Source organism: Vanellus vanellus, assembly GCF_965231255.1.
Source record: "Vanellus vanellus genome assembly, chromosome: 3".
Lineage (NCBI taxonomy): Eukaryota > Metazoa > Chordata > Aves > Charadriiformes > Charadriidae > Vanellus > Vanellus vanellus.
The window spans coordinates 129336044-129354891 of NC_138907.1; the positions used below are offsets into that span (position 1 = coordinate 129336044).

The 18848-nt window shown below is 42.7% G+C and overlaps 1 protein-coding gene across 1 annotated transcript in view; it reads left to right on the forward strand.

Moving 5' to 3' along the window:
- Positions 1 to 18848, forward strand: part of DTNB (dystrobrevin beta) — a 216009-nt gene that overhangs the window by 17417 nt on the left and 179744 nt on the right. The window contains 4 exon segments of the mRNA XM_082481519.1: positions 2037 to 2104; positions 6311 to 6391; positions 8366 to 8579; positions 13469 to 13554. Of these exon segments, the coding sequence (XP_082337645.1) occupies positions 2038 to 2104; positions 6311 to 6391; positions 8366 to 8579; positions 13469 to 13554 (448 nt within the window). The 5' untranslated portion in view covers position 2037.

Consider the following 18848-nt stretch of genomic DNA (forward strand, 5'->3'; position numbering starts at 1 on the left):
TGAAAGCACGGTAGGAGGCCTCTCTGCTGGGTTTAGCCAGAACCCACGGGCTCCGGTAGGTAACGCCTGGGAGGAACATTGGTTCCGGTATCTCCAGTATCGCTCTACCGTGTGGCTCCCATGTGAGACAAGTTCCCTGGGCACTGGCTCAGCTTTGCAGAAAAAAGAGATTGCCTTGGAAGCAGGAGGTGGGGAAAGGGGAGTGAGCGACACGTGCACCCAAAGCCCAAGGACCAGGAGATCTGCTATTATTGTGGTTGGTTTTTTGGTGTTGCAGAAGAATCAAGTGGTATTGTCCCTTGTGCCTTGAGAAAATAGTCTCCACTAAAAACAAAAGATCAAACAACTGATCTACTCCTTGCAGTCCATCTGTTGTGGAATTTAGCAAGGTGCTAGCACTTGAAATAAAGCTAATTACTGGTACAGTAACTGGCATTCTTCAAGATGACATTCATGTTTTATGTGGTGAGGAAATAAATAGTAGTTAGTTCCAAAAGCTCTCAAGCTTGGGGCAGTGTATGAAGATAGCTGGAACTTGTGACCAAAATGAATCGCACAGGCAGTTTCCAGTGCCTGGCTCTTTGAACACCTGCCTCAGGCACTCTGCATATATTCATTTAACTTAATAAAATGAATTTATTTTAGAAAGCTGAAAAAGCCCCAAACTTTTACCTGTCTGCAAAAATGCTGTTGAGGTTTTTTCCTTTAAAAAAAAAAATAAATACAGAAGCACATTGGTTCTGAGTCCATAATTCTCTAAAGTAGGAAAAAATAAGGAAATAAAATATATTTGCAGATTACTTTGTACCATCGTATGCTTATTTTCTTTTTATGAACAGGTAAGGAAAAAGGCTTTGGTAGCTTCCGAGATGAATACATGTTGTGAGATCTTTACTGGAGAATGACTAACAGGCAGTGGACAACTGCTGAGGGAAGCTGTTAATCAGAGAGCGTATATTAAGTGCCAAGACACGACTCTCTTTTCCCTGGTTGACATTTAAGCCTAATGAAGTCTGTCCTGCCATGTTGCATGAGGGTGAGCTGACTAACTTCCTTAAGAGTTAGATTCTGCTGTAATTGTAGAATAATAGTTTGGTATTTTTGCCTTTTTTAGATATTTAAGAAACATATTTGATTAGTTGGTCAGTCTGCTAACAGAATAATATAATGTAGTAATTTTAAGTGAAATTTTACACTGATACTGAATTTAGTTGCCTTTTTTTTTTCTGGAGTTGACTGAAATTTAGCGCCTGTCTTTTAGGATTACACAGGGAAGTAAGTGGTCAGAGGTACTAAATTGTCCCCATCTTCCTTGCCTTGTTATAAGTTCCACTATGTTACTGTCATTTCTTTAATCTACTTTCCTAAGAAGGGTCCAGGTGACCAAACTATACTTTTTTTTTCCCCACCTTAGTTATATTTAAGATCTTTACTTCCCTGACAAATCTGATTTGAACTCAGGCATCAGGTCTCAAAGTTAAACGAATTCTTACAAGTTTTATTTAGAGCACCACAAGTTTTATTTTGAGCTCACGCCCAAACCCCACGGCGACACCGGGACCCCGGGCAGGGAAGAGGAGTGGGGTTTATTTGTCAGCCAGGGAAAGGAATGTAAATGCCTTCTCCTTTTGACCACTGATGTGTGGTTCTGTAGGGCTCAACTGCTCATGGAGAGGTCTCGCTTGCTTTGTATTTTCCTAACAAAATCTCTTTGAGCAGAAAGGAATGCTTTACACAACATTGCTATATATATGTATGCAGCTCTGAGGTTCGCAAATTTTACATTAGCAGCTAAAATGTTTGGATTGATGTTTCTTGTACTGTGCGCTGCTTTAAAAGGTATTAACAAGTCCAAAACATATCTCTCTGCTATGGAATTACGATAGTTATGGAGGTGTCTGTCTTTCCACTGGTCTTTTCATTTACCAAATATAATCAAACTGTTTCAACTGAGGGATAAAATAATGTTGTTCACAGTAAGTTGCTCTTGTAACAGAAATTCTAGCACAAACGGTGTTTGCCATTTTTGTCTTCAGAATGATTGAGGAGAGTGGGAAGAGGAGGAGGACAATGGCAGAGAAGAGACAGCTGTTCATGGAAATGAGTAAGTAAGAAATCTGAAGACATAATGTCATTTATTCTTTACTGCGAGCTTCGCTTTGGTAAGCTTTACCAGATCATTTACATCTTGTTCCCACAAGACCATTGCATCTAGTGAGAAGCATCCTGGGTGCTGGTCAGGAGCAGAATGTGAGAAGTGGGTCACAGCCGCCTAAAAGGTTGTTCATTTCAGGGTTTTGTGAAGCTCCTGTTTTAAGGAAAGTTCACATTTCTCATATATGACAATATCTAACGTTTGTGACAACAAACAGATCACCTTTTACCTTAAAAAAAAAAAAATTGCACCACAACGCTAGTATGACTCAGAAGAGAAACAATTTGTGGTGTTTGGGGGTTGTTTTTTTGTACAGGACCATTCCCTGAAAGAGAGGCTGTAATTGTTACTAGAAATCAAATGCCTGTCCAGAGATAATATGATTTAAAGGAATGAGACATAACCTTTAAAAAAGATTTGTGCAGTTAGAGGTAAAAAGCTTGTGTGCTTGCATGTCGTCATGTTATTTTACTTTCCTACGGGAACATGGGTCCGAATGAAACTCCTAGACTAGGCAAGCGTGTCCTAGAACTCCAACTACAGGCTGATGAAGGTCTGTCTTAAAACAAATAGTGTAATAGTATATTCATGCTATTTTGTTGGAGGAATTCCAGAGTAACAGTCTTACTGTGTCTGTGAGCGTCTTATTTCAGGAGCAGTTTCATTTCTGGCTAATTTATATTTGCATCCTCTCATCTGAGACCTGTCTTGGGGAGTATTTCTCCCCACCTTCCCAGCTGCCTTTGTGTCCGAGTTTATAGTCACATCCCTTTCTAGCTTGCTCAACGTACGGCACAAGCTCACTCCTGCAGCTCCCCTGCTGTGCACCTCATCCCCTGTTCTTCTCTGCCTCTGTCCAGTTTTATTTGAGCAAAGGTGACGGAATTGTGTGATTTCCTGGGTGAAATCTCATTAGAACCTTGTAAGATGACAGTAGTGCTTCTCCCGTAGGAACGCGTTGGCTGCTGCACCGGAGTATTACATTTGTCTCATCACTTCAAAGGGTTGTAGTCGTCTTGTGATCATGTAGTACAGAAGCTGACTTGCTAGTTGTTAGCTTTGGCTAGATTGTTAAAAATACTCAGAATTATTCTGGTTATCTTTGTGCAGGGTCTCTCTTTTTGCAGCCGTGGTTCTTGCTGTCCGTGGTCAGTGGAAGTGCTGGTGCATAGACGTTCCACACTCCCCTCTCTGTAAGGCTCGTTAGCATATCTGTGTGAGAAATCTACGGTCTTCAAGCTTCACCTGGTGGAATATTTCACTGTAAAGTGAACACATAGATATTTTCCTTTCTAGGTGAGCTTCATACACAGAACAGATGTGCGATGTGTCAGACTGATGCTTTCAGGGACCATTTGTTGTCAGTCAACATACAAATTCGCTGAAGTGTTTAGATAGTTGCTCGTGTGAGACAAGCCTAGACCTTGGCATTCATGCCCACTGGACGTGCTACCCAGGGACGTGTTTGTTGGGTTTGTAGTACTTGTGGAGCTCTGACAGGCAAGAACCCTGTATGAGCTAGTCTGATTTCTCGGAACTGCATAATGCATATAGAGTTTATCTTCTGGAAGGGTATAGCGAGGATGGAGCCGGGCTTTTCTCAGCCCAGTGGCAGGATACAAGGCAATGGGCACAAACTGAAACACAGCAAATTCCATCTGAATGTTAGGAAAAAACATTTTTACTGTGAGGGTGGTTGAGCACCGGAAGAGGTTGCCAAGGGATGGAGTCTCTATCCTTACAGGTACTCAAAACTTGAGTGAACGCAGTTGTGGGCAGATTGCTGTAGCTGACCCGGCTCGAGCAGGAGGCTGGACTAGAGGATCTCCAGCAGTCCCTTCCAGCCTCAGCTCTGCCGGGGTCCTGACCTACAGACATTGTCTTGGAAACACATCCCATTTTATCTTCGGGTAGTTGAGGAGAATGACCTTAGTGAAGCTTTTGTGGTAATGTGACACAGGAAGACAAGAACAGAAAATGGATGACTTTTTGGTTTTGCACGTAGCTGTTAAATGACCTTTTGTGTGTGTATATACACACCCCTGTACATTTTATATACCTTTATATACATATATTTTATATAGACAGAGCATTTTGTGAGGACTCACGATGTGTGGGAGTGATTCCTTGGTTTGAAAGACAGAAGTATCCACCCTAATTGAGAGTTTTGAAAGAATATTGCATAGAAAATGCTAAATGAGCTATTTTGTTGTAGCCTGGGATCTGAATACTCCAGCTTATATTACCTGGCCAAGTACTTTCCCGAAATGTATCCAAGACTAAGTTTTCTGAAGACAATAGTGTGAAATAATGCTCTCAAGTTTGTTGTACCATACTATCAGGCAGAACGCTCCTCAGGTGTCGGCGAGCCTAGAGCCGCGCAGGTAAGCTGCCGTGGGGAGCCTTGGATTGGGAAAGGGCTCAGCCTCCGTGCTGATCTTATCGGAGTCTTCTCCTCTCATGTTCTACATCAGTGATGAAGAGAAAAAATCCTTGTATGTCATTTTCAAGACATAGTACATAGGCTTCTAAGAACAAGGAGATGCTTTGGCATGTGTGCAGATGCTTTGGCATTGTATTTGGTAATGAAATATCTAAAGGACAAGAATCCTTTCTTAAATTTGCAACTGTGAGTCAGCGGGTGCATACACAAAGGTAATTCAAATGAGGTATTTGCAAGTTGGTTGCTGAATTCAGAATGTAGGAGGGAATAAGTTATCACCTTTAAGCAAGACCCTCCAGTATAGCAATCGCTTGCCTTCTTCAGGAGGATGTGGGTTTGGGTTTTTGTTTTTAAGTATCTTCTAGAAGTCTGGATTCTATAAGTCACAGTTATCCCTGTTTCTCAGGCCTCTACTCATCTAGGCTCTGGCTTTTGAGAAAAGTATGAAAGGCTGCAGCAGATCCTGCTTTTATACACTCCTGTGAGAATACAGGAGGCACAGGAGCCATGTGCACCCATGCCATTGCCCATGTGCAGTGGGTTGTTCCATACTGCACCTTAGAACTGTATGGATTATAGGACATAGCCATTAATGCTGTTGAAATGTGAGCTGTTTAAAAGGCATTTTGGTTTATGATTAATGGGATTTTCGAGACTTGACTTGTTGGCTGCTTCCAAATAAAAATGATCAATACTGGACTTTACACCAGTATCATTTATCATCCCCACATCGTTTGTCATCTCCTTTGGTCAGCATAGGAGATACACAGGTCTGTGTGGCAGAGGGTTAACACAACTTTCTGAAATGGCTCAAGTTTGTAATGTTCAGAGTAACTGCTGGAACTGGTCGATGTGTTACAGAATGGTGTCAGATAATAGCATTCAAATTGTTTGTGATGTGGTATTGTTTGAAGGTTGGGGAGGGACTCTTGATCAGGGAGGGGAGCCATAGGGCGAGGGGGAACGGTTTTACACTGAAAGAGGGCAGATTCAGGCTAGGTATTAGGAAGAAATTCTTGTCTGTGCAGGCGGTGAGCCCCTGGGGCAGGGTGCCCCGAGGAGCTGTGGCTGCCCCATCCCTGGGGGTGTTCAAGGCCGGGTTGGACGGGGCTGGGAGCAACCTGGGCTGGGGGGAGGTGGCCCTGCCCAGGGCAGGGGGGTGGGACTGGGTGATCTTTAAAGATCCCTTCCCACCCAAACCATTCTATGATTTGATGATTCTGTGATAACACTTACACATCTTGAAGTGGGAAGTTATTGGTGAAGATAAGATTTTTTTTTTTTCTCCTATGCTTTTTCTTCTGTGGTTTTTCTTCTGATTCTTACCTGATTCGGATCTGTTTGGAAGATCAAAAGCATGCTCCTGATGGGGCTGCCATGCAGATGGTGGTAGGAGTACCAACCCCCCTTTTCTTTGTCTCTGAGCTTTTGTGCACGTGTCTTCTAATATCAGTGCAGTCCTCTTCCTTACCCACTCACCACTTCATTCTTGCTTCCTTTTAAGGTACTCATATCAGTCTCAAACCTAGGTCAGTTTATAATACAGTGCTGAAAATCACTTTACCATGAGATACCTAATGAAAATCTTTGTCACGTTCATATGACAAAGATGATGTATGTGAAGAAACACTCATACCATTTTTGAAGTAATTCTCTCAGATAAGCTGACTGTTACAGAGGAAAGAAAAACACAAACTTTTTTTTATTCATAGGAGCACAGAATTTTGATGTCATCAGACTTTCAACGTATCGAACAGCCTGTAAACTGCGGTTTGTACAAAAAAGATGTAATCGTAAGTTATAATTGCTCTTTATCTTCAAAAATTTCTCATGCATGATTGTTTCAAATATTCTACCTGTGTGCATTTTAAGTATAGCAAGAGTAAGCAAACATTTTATCAGACAATGGTAGTTGTTACTTAAACTAAACAGAGATTAAATATATAATTAAAAAGAGGCAGTGAACTTTGTCCAATACTCTGTAATACCTTCAGTTTTATTCTTTATTGTTTCTAAAATTTAAAATATAGGCCAGCTTGTCGTATTTCAGTTGTCCCAAGGGTTGGATGCAGGCAGTCGCAAGCTATTGGAGCTCCTGTTCCATCACGGTGTACCGCAAACCGCCTGATGGCCAGGCACAGCCCTGCGTCTGGGGCTGCGTAATACAGGCGCTGCCATGGAAGTGTCTGCATCTGGTCATGGTGGCATATATGAAATGTAGCAACAGTAAAAAATTCTGTAAGTTTGTACCATACTAGTCAGCATAAGTTTTCTCATTCTCTTCCTTGGTCCTTTGCCCTTGGGCAGCTCTCCACAGCAAGGATTAGTCCGTGAGGAATAGGTGATAGTACTTTGCATCCTGCTGCCAGTGCTGGATTGGACAAAGCAAGGAGCGGAACAGACCGGCATGCATAGGAATAGGTCCCTGCTCCCAGCAAAGCGGGGTTAGCGTGTGTCTGGTGTGGAGGAGGACAGGAGGACAGCTGAGGAGTCCTGCAGAGGACACGTGCAACTGCAAACTGCAGCTTCGCCGTAGCACAGCTGCCCCCGGGATGCGTGTGGCTCTTCGGGCTCCTGTGGCAGTACCCGCAGTGCCTTTAGTTTGATGGATGGCTTACGACTTTTTAATTCCTGTGGAAAAGTGTTAGTTCTTGTCTGTAATTCACGCTTTTGAATTAAGAATATCACTTAATTGGTAGAGGGATATTAAGAAATGCTAATTATAGCACAGTGCACACTTTGGGCCCGATTAACTGTTGCCACGCATATGCCTTGAGTAGCCTTTACCACACGGGTATGTATAGATGAGGCTGTGCATTTATGATCCTTGTCTGGACCACACAGTGATCCGGGCATATGCTGGGTGTGAATAGGTAGCTTGGCTTTTATTGTTGTGGGGGTTTTATATGAGAAATATAAAGATGAGTTTTATGTAAGAAATGTTACAGATCACACTCTTACTTCAGACCCTTTTTTGTAAGTTAGGGAAGATAACAAAAGTTGTGAAGCTAGCGAATAAGTCTGTCCCTTGTAACTGTTGGAGGACGTTCAGTTTGGACTGATGGATTACTGTTGATCCTTAGATGTCTTCTCCCACTGTCATGCATACTTTTCAAGCTTTGAAACGCTTTAAAATATTATTTAATGTGGTTTTGCAGAGCACTTACTGTGGGTTTGGAAAACTTTTTCTCTACGTTGTTAACACTTCTTAGATATGCACTAAGATATGGCAGGGTAATTTAGAGAAAGGCTTTGGAGTTCTAAACCTATGTTTACAAAGCATTATGCTCTGGACTTGGCAACTGGATCAACTGGAAACAGTCATAGTTTAACAGGAACATCAAGTTCCTCCTTCAATACTCAACTACTAGTCAGCATGAGGATGTTCAAAATTATTGTAACCAATTTGTAGTGCGTTTGGAATATGGCTGATGTCTTTCTCAAGTGAAAATATCTAACTCTGCTAAAACACACTGCATGATGATGGAAGATTGCTTTTCTCCTTTATGAAGCTTTTATGTCAGAGCACCCGGGTGTTGAAGGGTGGAATAAAAGGCACGCAAGATGTCTGGGCACTGCTCTGTTACTTTAAACTAGCTGACACGGGCTATGAGTATGAATATTAAGAGTCTGTCTCGCACTTTGAATACAAATAAGTAACTGTTCATTCCAAAATAAAAGCTAACATAATATTTAGAAACAGTACCATAAAAGTAAGCTTGCATGCATTGCAGAATAGAAGTTAATTTTTTTTCCTTTATTTTTAGTTCATCTTGTTGATATCTGGAATATGATTGAAGCCTTCCGAGATAATGGCCTTAACACTTTGGATCATAACACAGAGATCAACGTGTCTCGACTAGAAACAATCATTTCATCCATCTACTACCAGCTAAACAAACGCCTTCCTTCTACTCACCAAATCAGTGTAGAGCAATCCATCAGCCTCCTCCTCAACTTCATGATAGCAGCATATGACAGGCTAGTAACTCCTCTAGTATTCTTAAACTAATTTTCTCTTTTAGTTAGATGAATGCAGCCAACAACTGCACGAGTCTCTGGCAAACTGTCCGCATGCTATTTCTCAAGTTCATGAAATTGTGTGTTGCGCATGCACACACATATATTTAATATCACAGTAGTGCCTGCAGAGATTTACATTGCCACAGCAGCAATGCTGCGTCTTAAAAATTGCTCTCTTAAGAAAGATGAGTTAGTGCCTTCTGGGACTTGCAGAGTGCTGTAAGCTGTGTATCTGAACTGAAGATGAAGTGAAGCTGTATTCTGCAGACTGTGGTAGAACATGTTATGTTCATGGTGGTATAGCACTGTTTTACAAAGTGAAAGTGTTTTATTGAATCTTGATCAAGACCATTTTATAACGCTCCCTTGTTTTGATAGTCAGCTTGCACCCCATTCTAACATGCTGTGACCCCACAGAGGCTAATTCTCATTTCTTGGCTGGACGAAGCTTGATTTCTTGTTCAGGGCACTGTCTAGGCGTTTCCTTGTGTCCAGTTTTATGAGTTTCCTTGGCGGCCTTTCTTCAGGGTTCGGTCTGTTAATCTTCTTGAGTAGATGTGTCTCTGTGGGTCTCAGAGCAGCAACTGCAAATCTTTCACTGTTGTTTAGCACTTCTTACTTTTTGCCTTATCTTTCGCACAATCAGCTATTATTTCAGTTTTCTCTTCTGCTTTTGCCCTCTCTCCGAGCAGTAGAGAACGGCTTGTGGCCAGGATGCTGTCACAGAGACTGAGGAGTTTTACCCAAGACAATCTGCAGCACTGAATATGCCAAATAGTTGTTCTGTTTATAATACCCAGACTTTGATTCTTTTGTAATGTAACTACTTCTTACTGTCACCAAATAGAAGCTAGGTTACCTCCCAAAAAAGTCCAAGGCTTCAGAACAATTCCTGTCTCGCTAAGAACAGATAAAAACAACACAGAGCTCAGAGCAGGAAGACTGCCATGACAACAGAACCAAATGTATATTTTTCTGTTTAGTTCTGATTTGGTGTTAGTTGTAAGACAAGTTGTAAGGGTTAGCTGATGGTTTTGGTTATTCTGAGACAGATCACACTAGAAAATATGGAATTTCTAAATAGAAATGTTCATGTTTTGAGGAGCTGGATCAAAAGATTGAGGCTTTAGTTAGAGATATGTTTTTCTCCCCCACTGCTCCCAACCCTGCAAGTTCTGCCTCTTCTGGAAGCCAAGCAGGATGCTCGATCCCAGCACAGAACATCAGCTTCTCTTTTGCTTCCTCTGGCTGGCACACGGGATTGAGAGAGGAGCTGGGATGCTGCTGCGTTGAGCAGCGGGAGAACCAAGAACAAGAGGAGAGACAGGGCTGTGGCTCCCTCTCCAGGAGTTCATCAACATGGCAGATATTTATTTAAAAAAACAAAACAAAACAAAACACCAAACTACACCCCTGCACTGGAATTGCATCGTTGGGGTAGCTGTGTGGTTGCTTGAATGCACATAGTGCTACAGCTTCTTACAACATGGTGCTGGTGGTAACATCACAAAGTCATTAGCATTCCACCAAACATTTAAGTTGGAGCTTGTGTTAGGTAAGTGTGAAAAATGCTCACAATGAACACTTCGCTGGGAGCCACAGAGCAACCCTGGTCATGGTGCAGAAGCGGTGGCTCGTGCCGCATCAGCGGTGAGGCGTGAGGTGGAACAGCTGTGGTGTGATGTTCTTCGCTGCTTTCTCCCACAGAGCATTGCATGGGTGTTTGACAGTTTATCCCTGAGAGCCTCTGGGGGCTGTCCAAAGTCCCTGACCTGTTACTGCCACCCCAGAGTAACGGCTCGTTCCCTGACCCCATCTGACTGTTCCAGAGCAGTTAGGTTTTTATTTCCTCATTTATAGAAATCACATTTGATTTGACAGTGGGTTTAGTTGCTCCAAATTCTTTTTAAAATGTAGGTATCACACCAGACTGTATGCTGGTAATAAAGCAGCATGCAATAAGGGGGAGGGAGAGGATGGCCAACAAGAGAGTGAGGAAGTGAGTTGGCAAGCACAGCGTGGAGTGGTGCGATTAGGAGGAGCCTCATAATCAGCACAGCAGAGCTGGAAGGGGCATATGTGCATACGTACGGAAATGCCTGCAGATCAGCATTACGCAGAAAGCTCTCGTGCCTTTCCCGGGACATCAGCGGGAGCGGGTGCCTCTCTATAGCGGCTCTACAGCACTGCGTGCAGCGTGGGAAACACGCAGGAGGAACTGGAGGACGCGGTGGGAGAGCTGGCACAACTGGAGCGCTGCAGCAGGTTTTTAGGAGGGACAGCCGAGGAGGGGGAGTTGCTCTTTATGTGAGAGCATGGCTGGAGCACATGGAGCTTTGCCTGGGGAACCAGGAGGAGCCAGCTGGGAGGTTCGGGATTAGTGGGCAGACAGACACGGACATCATTGCTGTGGGCGTCTGCTACGGACCCCCTGGGCAGGAAGGAGTAGAGGATGAGGCTCTCTTCGGACAACTGGAAGAAGCCCCATGCACACAGCCCAGTCTCTTTTAAACAACTCGCCCAGTTCTGTTGCCAATCCTGAGAACTCCTGATTGTCATAGGAGTTCCAAAATCATATTGAAAGTTTTGCCCTTTTTCCTTTCCTTAGGGAGTTCAGCGCGTTGAATAGCATTGGTACAAAAATTGATTTTGGCAAGTTGCTTACACCTCTACCAGATGGCAGGGGGAGGAGTCCTGCTTTTTTTTCTTGATTAATAAACAGAATGCCGGCAGAAGCAGGCCTAATATCTGGAGGCACCATAAGATACCTTTGCAAGGATAAGACTGTATCCTGTGAGGTGCTATTGATGGCTTTTGATTAATTCAAAGCCGAACTCTCTTTTGAGAGAAAATGAAAATGCATAAAAAAGAAGAGAAGGAGGGGGGCTGAAACTGTAAGGTAAGGAGATTTGAATTAGCTGGTAGGATTTGCTCAGAAAAAGCAGAGGCCGAGGCCTGAAGAGGATGAACTTTTCAGACAGCCAGTTTCAGATGTAGTCACGTCTTACTGTTTTTTACACACAGAGAGAGTGCCAACTTAATCCTTTTAGAAAGCTATTTAAAAGTCAGAAACAAAATAGGATAGCTGAGGTCTTCACCTTGTTGTTAACTTTATAGCAGTTATATAGCTTGAAATAACTTCTTTAAAGAGCAGTTGAAAGGGTACTGGATATCAACAAAGTGATGGCCTTCGAGTTGCCGTTCCTCTTCACTGATCTCCCTGCAGCTGTAGCTCGAGGAAAGATCGCCTCTCTTCTGTAGAGGGAGTATTTGAAAGATACTCTGAGTCTGTATTAGAGAAACAGCATGTTGTATTTCAGATACTTCTCAGCCTGAGAAAGATTGAGAGCCTTTACCTCACTGTGGAGCGTGAAATGTTCCCAGAAGATAATATTTGCCTATTAACTCTGAGTGTGAAAGGGGAAAAAGTTATTTGGTTTCTTCCTGATGTCTCCATCTGGTTGCTCGTCTGTCACCGACATTAGACCTTGTCACTACTTCGATACCATGAGCCAATGTTTACTTGGAATAATTCTACTCTTAACACTTTCCAAGTGCAAATGTTAAATATGCACCTCATTTCCACTGAGAAGTATTCCCAAGTTTTTCTACATCTCTTTCAGCACTCGTCATGTGTTTTCCCCATCGTCGTATTGTCCACGGTAGTACAAATTACCTGTCCAATAAGTTTAATTATAATTACATGAACTTTTTTTAATTCTTTTTCTCCTTTTGGATGTGACTTTGCCTTTCTTGTTGTTTTATCACCACTATTGCTGTTTATAGTTGACGATAACAACTCAGTACATTTCTGTTTGACAATAAGTTGTTCAGAATTCCAACACCTTTTACCCATATTTACACACAATTTTTTGCTCTGTGTGCCATTAAACCGACGTTCAACCAACTTCCTGCTAACAGAGGGTTTACACCAAGATCACTGCCCTGTGGCTGTCTTAACGTCACACATTGGAGGGTCTCTGACTCCTGTCTTGTCGCTGTGAAAGGGGAATTCGGGGGGCAGGGAGCGGGGTGCCTTCTGGGCCCGCACTAAGCTGGGAGAAGCCGGTACTGATACCAGCTGCGCTGTGCTTTACCTCAGCGAGCCTTCGTCTGTGCATGACTTAATTCCCTCCTAATTTCATCCTTTTCTTTCTTTCCGGTAACAGGAGTAACACACGTCGCTGGTTGTACATATCACACCCTGCTGAATGGGGGTTTCGTGCTTTCCATAGGGACAAATTCCTTCTCTTGCTGATGCTAGAAAAGGGTTCCCCAAAGGTGCCGTCGGTTCCGATAGCACAGCCGCTTTATTATCTTAAATTAGAATAAAACACTGTTGATGTTTTTCCTCTTCTATGTGGTGTATTCAGGATGTCATACGACTTCTCCGTTATCTGTCAATTCCTCTACTGGTTTTAGAACGAAATGTATATTTGAACATCAGAGTTTAAATCCAGGAGTAAAAATTTAAAACAACTGACAAAGGGTAGCAGAGGAAAAAATGAGATGTTTTACAGTGAACAAATGTATTTTAATGGAAAAAAAATAATTAACGTTACTTTTTTATAGGACAGTTACGGGACAGACAAGACAAATGGCGGTCTCTTTATCTGTGCATTTTTTCATCATTCTGCAAGAAAATTTGATTTGCGATTAGACCCTTGTTAACTCTTCCAGTATACTAAAAATGCTAGTGTTATTACTGTTTTAATGTTACATTAAATAGTTTTGGCAGATCTTAGCAGTTAATGGAGGGCGTTTATGAATTTCCTCCTAGCCCCCAAGTACTGTTGTTACTTGCCATTCTCTGGAGTAATTACTTACCTTGCAATCTTTTTTCACAGTGAGGGCCATGGGAAGCTGACGGTGTTTTCAGTGAAAGCTATGTTAGCAACAATGTGTGGCGGTAAAATACTCGACAAACTACGATGTAAGTATTTTCATGCAAATCAAACTATTTTATGAACTACTTTGTTTCCATGACTGCCCACATGTGTTATTGTATGAAGCCCTGAAAGCTAGCTTTTTTGCTTACTCGGCAGTCTGTGTTCTGGCAGGAAGCTTGCTACATTAATGTGTTTGTCACACATGCCATCTGCTGGCCATAAAACATACCGAGTTTGTAATTGAGTTGCCTTTGCAAGTACATTTGTTTATTTTGAAATGCTTGGGCACTTCTTTACTATCAGAAAAATCCGACCTGAAGTTTTACGTTTACTGTCAAATTCGTTGCCATTTCCCCTGTTTTGAGGATGTTGGGCTGCTGCTGTGTATCTCTGCTGCATCAGAGGCGCTCTCCGCATCTTCTCGTTCTGTGATTCCAGCTTCTCAGTTCTTAGTTTTTAAATCTTTTTTTATTCTCTCTTCATCAGTCTTACTTCCTTTTTTCCTGTTTGAGTGAGCCTTCTGCTGGATCAGCAGAGAATCGGTGATACCCATAAACATTGGTTTTGTCCTTTAGTAGTAATTCTTGTTCTTCTCTCTTTCTTAGTGGCACGGTGCACTGTTGTTATGAGTGTTTTCCCATTTCACTTCCACCCTGAAGAGCTGTGAAGTTAATCTCACTGCCAGCGCCAGATTTTACTGTTCAGGTCTTGGCATTTTCACCTCACCCTCAGTCTCCTTTATGAAAGTTATCTTTTAATAGTTCGTTCCTCCTAATCTCCATGGTTGTCATTCACAAGAAATAGTTCTTTAGACTCTTCTACACCATTAAGCTTCTTTGCTAATTTTAAAGCAAATATAATAATGTGAAATACTAGTGTGCTGAATTAAACTACATGTCAAGGTCTGAAAAATAGATAGTGAGAAATCATTGCATGCACATATTGATATTAGGGCTGCACAGGTTTCAGTACCAGGAAATACCTTTTGTTTGGGTTTTTTTAATCTGGTAGTAACTATAAAACTCCAATTGAAGAAAAAAAAAGCTGCAGGTAACTAAAGATTAGTGTTAAATAAAGGGGACGGGCGTATATGACAGGGGATATTTAAGACTTCTTAAGCATTTTTAACAAACACATTACCTCCATAAAATACGTACGATCAAACACTGGGGTGGAAAGAGGCTATATCGCCTCTGGATTTAATTCGGGTAAGATTTGCAGAGGTTACAGTAGATGGGCAGTTCAGCACAGGCCTGGGACTGAAAAGGAGCATTATTTCTAGAATTAGCAAGACAATACTGAAACACATCAAGAAAACAGCAATGTGACCTTTTAGCGGTAAAGGCAATTAACCACTGGAATTCGATGTTCTAGGAACCAGGAAACCTTTGATGTTTTCAGACAAAGACCTAGATAACTTTCTGGAAGTTATATTAAGCCTCAAGGTTTGTTTCAAAAGGTGGCTAGTTAAGATGCTTTCACTTTAAGGACACCTCATTTAAGAGTCCTATTTAATAGATGTGTCTCGCTTTAAAACTTAAAACTTGTGCATTTTATTTACTGGTCTCTCTCTCTCTCTGTCTTTTCGTAATGTCTGCTTTTCTTCATAGCATTTGAAGCTTCCTTTTTCTGTTTTCTTATTCCGTTGGCTCCTGGTTCCTTTGCCACTGTAACTTTCTTCTTTATAAAAGTTCTTAGCTGATTTTCATACATGTTGGAGGAAAGGTTTTGAGTACTTTCACTGAACAGTGCTGCCTCGGTATAGCTCAGTTCTGTGCTGGTTATGTACTTACTCTTGCCTGTAGCGTACTGGCTGGCCTTTGGTTGGCGTTGTACTTCTGGGGTCTTCCCTCCACTGTCCGCTCTCCCTGTTTCCTTGGTGCACTTCTCTTGGGAGGTGGAGCATTATTTTCAAAGAGCATGTGACTTTGTATTTGATGTGTTTTGGACAGTAACACTTCTTTGTTTTTTTAATTCAGCGTTAACTCTCAGTTCCTCTCCCTGGCTTGTCAGTATGTCACTCACACTGACTTCCCACCATTGGATGTTTCTGGGCTCATTCTTATGAGGGGACACTAACTGTTGACCACACCTATTTAAAGCCTGGGTTTGGTGAGGGGTTTTTTGTTGTTCTGTCAGGTGTAGTATCTCATGGTTCAACTGAGAAAGAAAAATTTCTTTATCTGTAACTGTAACAGATTTGGCACTGCTTTGTATGGTCATGGCACTTTCTTCACATGCACCGTCTGCCGTGGATGCTCCTCTGTCCCCTCAGGTGCTTGTTGTCTCTGCTTAGTTGGAGAGAAAGTTAAAGGCTGGAACCGCCTCACTGTTATTCGCTAAAACGCCCACAGTGCCACGTGCAAGGTTAGCCACAGAGGCGGAATCTCGGTGCATGGTTAACAAATTGCTCAGGAAAAGGGGATTTTTGGCTAACTAGGAATTGAGATTTTAGGAGTATAGGAAATCTGTGCAGGAGGAAAAAGCTTTCTCTAAACCAGGTTAGAATTAAACTTTTCAGATAAGGTCATAGGACAGCTTTCTGTGGAATGCTGGAGAAAATCTGAGATTCGGGATAGGATCTTGTAACCCTTCTGAGGGCAGAGGAGAAGAGAGGAAGTGTGTCGTATTGTTAGCAGAATACCTTTCTACATATCACCAGAACTCAAGAAAAGTAATAAACTAGCTGAACTATTAACTGTTGGTTACTTGTCTTTCTGCAGACTTCCTAAGGGGCAAGGGAATGGGAAGAGGGAAATGTCAGGCGAAGTTTGGGAGGGGAGGTGTGGGAGCTGCAGGCCTGTACACCTGACACACGGTCTGGGCAAGCTGCTGGTAATTAAGAATAGAATTAGTTGCTGCATGGATAAATGAGATTTTATTGTTGGGGGAAATGGCTTCTGTGAAGGGATGCGTTATAAAACCGCAGGAGTTCATTAAAGGCAAAAAACCTGAACAGATGGACAAAGGAGTTCTGGCTGATACAGAGTTCTTGGATTTCTGAAAGGCATTCAGGAAGGTCCCTTATCAAATGCTTAAAGACATTTAAAAGTTTGATGAAAGGGAGGAAAGGTGGGGTCTTTATGCAGGTAGAAAATTGGCTAAAAGGAACCAAAAAAAGAGCGATAAAGATCCCTTTTGTATATTGAGATTGGTGGATACTGCTGGACCTAAACTGGTTTTAACACTGTCATAAATGATGTGGAAAAATACAGTGAAAGGTGACAATTTGATACAAAGTCAGTGTAGTACAAGCTAAAATAGACTGACGAGTTGTAGTATCATCTGACAGCACTGAGTAACTGTGAAATGAAACGGAAGGTGAAATTCAGTGTGAACGTATGTGAAGTGGTGTGTGCTGGAGGGGTGAAGTGTTATCCTCGTGATGCACAGAAAGGTGAGCGAAGAAACTTGATGTTGCTCAGCTGAGAGATGGTGGGGCTGTGCCTCTGATGGTGGAGCTGTGCTCCTATGAAGATGTTGAAGCTCTGTTTAGTAATGGCTAAAACCACGTGAAATGTTCCAGAGGGGAAGGACGTGAAGGACAGAGTGGAGAGGTAGAGGCACCACGTAAATCCATGAGTGCTGCTCTAGTACCCCTGTCCGGTACTCTGCCCTTTCCAGTTTGTTTCTGAGAACAACAGCAGAGACCATTGAAGACAGAGAAAGCTTTCTGTACAAAGAACAGCTAGATACAGCAGGATTCTTCAGCTGTTCCTTCTCCCTTCCAGTACAGGAACTAAAGGGCAGTGACTGAAATGAGCAGTGACAGAATGAAGCAACAAGACCCAGTAGTTTTTTCAACTTTACCAAAGGATGTTGTCGGTATCAAACACTTACACCACTTGATTACTCCTTGAACCAATTTCACTGAAGGCCAATTCATCGAAGGCTGCTGAATGCAGAGACACTGTCAGGGAGCGGAGGAATATTCTGGGCTTGCCTGAGCCATCTGCTCTTGGGATAAACAGACTTCTGATCTGATCTGCCTCAGCTGTGCTCATATTCTTTATTGCTTCTTCTGATCATTATGAATATGCTGTCTGGTATTTTTCCCTTTCCCGTCTTTCCCACCTGTCTCTCCGGCCACTGACCCATTTCATCAGTCAGCTGCTTCTGTTTCCAGTTCACTTGTTCCCTGGATTCCACTCCCACCCCTGCATCACCTCCGCTCCCTTTCCGAAGCAGGCGGTCAGCCCCGGCTCAGCTGGAACACCAGGCTTTCTGCAAATCTGGGAAGCTGTAAACGGGAGTTGGTCAATGATACCGCTTTGCTGTCTCTGGAAAAGAGACACATCTCCTGGGATATGATACTCCTTGCCGAGGAGTTCCTTTATGTGCTGTGCGAGGCAGGAGCTGTAAACCCAGCCTGCTGCTCTGGACTTTGATTTTTGTCATAGCTTTTTAAACCAACCAAATGCCGTATAAAAATATCAAATTTTGTGGATTCAGATGACTTCACTTTGGCATCCAAGTAGATTCAATGTGAAGTAATTAGTGCTTCCTTCCATGTCACTTCTGCAAGTAAATTGCAAACAGAACTTCAAGTACATCAAGACTCCGTTCTGTTCGTTTTAAGGGCTGCCCGACTTCTCTAATGATGGGCTCTACCGGTGTGGTGCTACCTTGCCTCGCTAGCTCCTGTTTCTCCTCTCACCAGGAAGTTCACCCTAAAAATTCATACAATAATGGATGCTAAATACTACCCTTCTGATAACAAAGGCTCCGAAAGTTAACGGGCTATAGATGGGGTTTTGACTTGGGGGAGAGGGTGTTTTGGAGGAGTGGAGGTGAAAGGGGAGTTATTTGTTTTAGTCCTAATCAGCGGACGAAAGGAGTAGTAGCGATAATATGTGGTTTGTTGTGGTATCACATCTATTCAAACTGAACAAGTTCAGTGCATGATTTTATACAGGATTTCTAACATCTGGTTTGTTTATGACAAACATTAGGAGTTGCCACAACACCTGATCTGATAGTTAAGGCTGCTGCAGCGTCCTGTCCCCAGTCCGCCAGCGCCGAGGGTGGGCATGTGATCCCAGTAGGAACACGCACACAGAGCCACAGGGATCAACGCAGGCAGACAACAGCCACGCAGACATGAAGCGCACCAGCGGCCTGGTTCTGTTCCCCCCGGCTACCTGATCAGGGTGAAACCTTTTAGTGGCATAAATATGTACATATATGCACGTACCTGCATGATATGGATCCCCCCAGTGACTGGCCTGACATTCTCATCTGGGGGTTGGACTAGATGATCTCTAGAGGTCCCTTCCAACCCTGACCATTCTGTGTAGTCTATCTAGTAGCTGGTTCTTGGAGCCTCTTGGATCCTTTG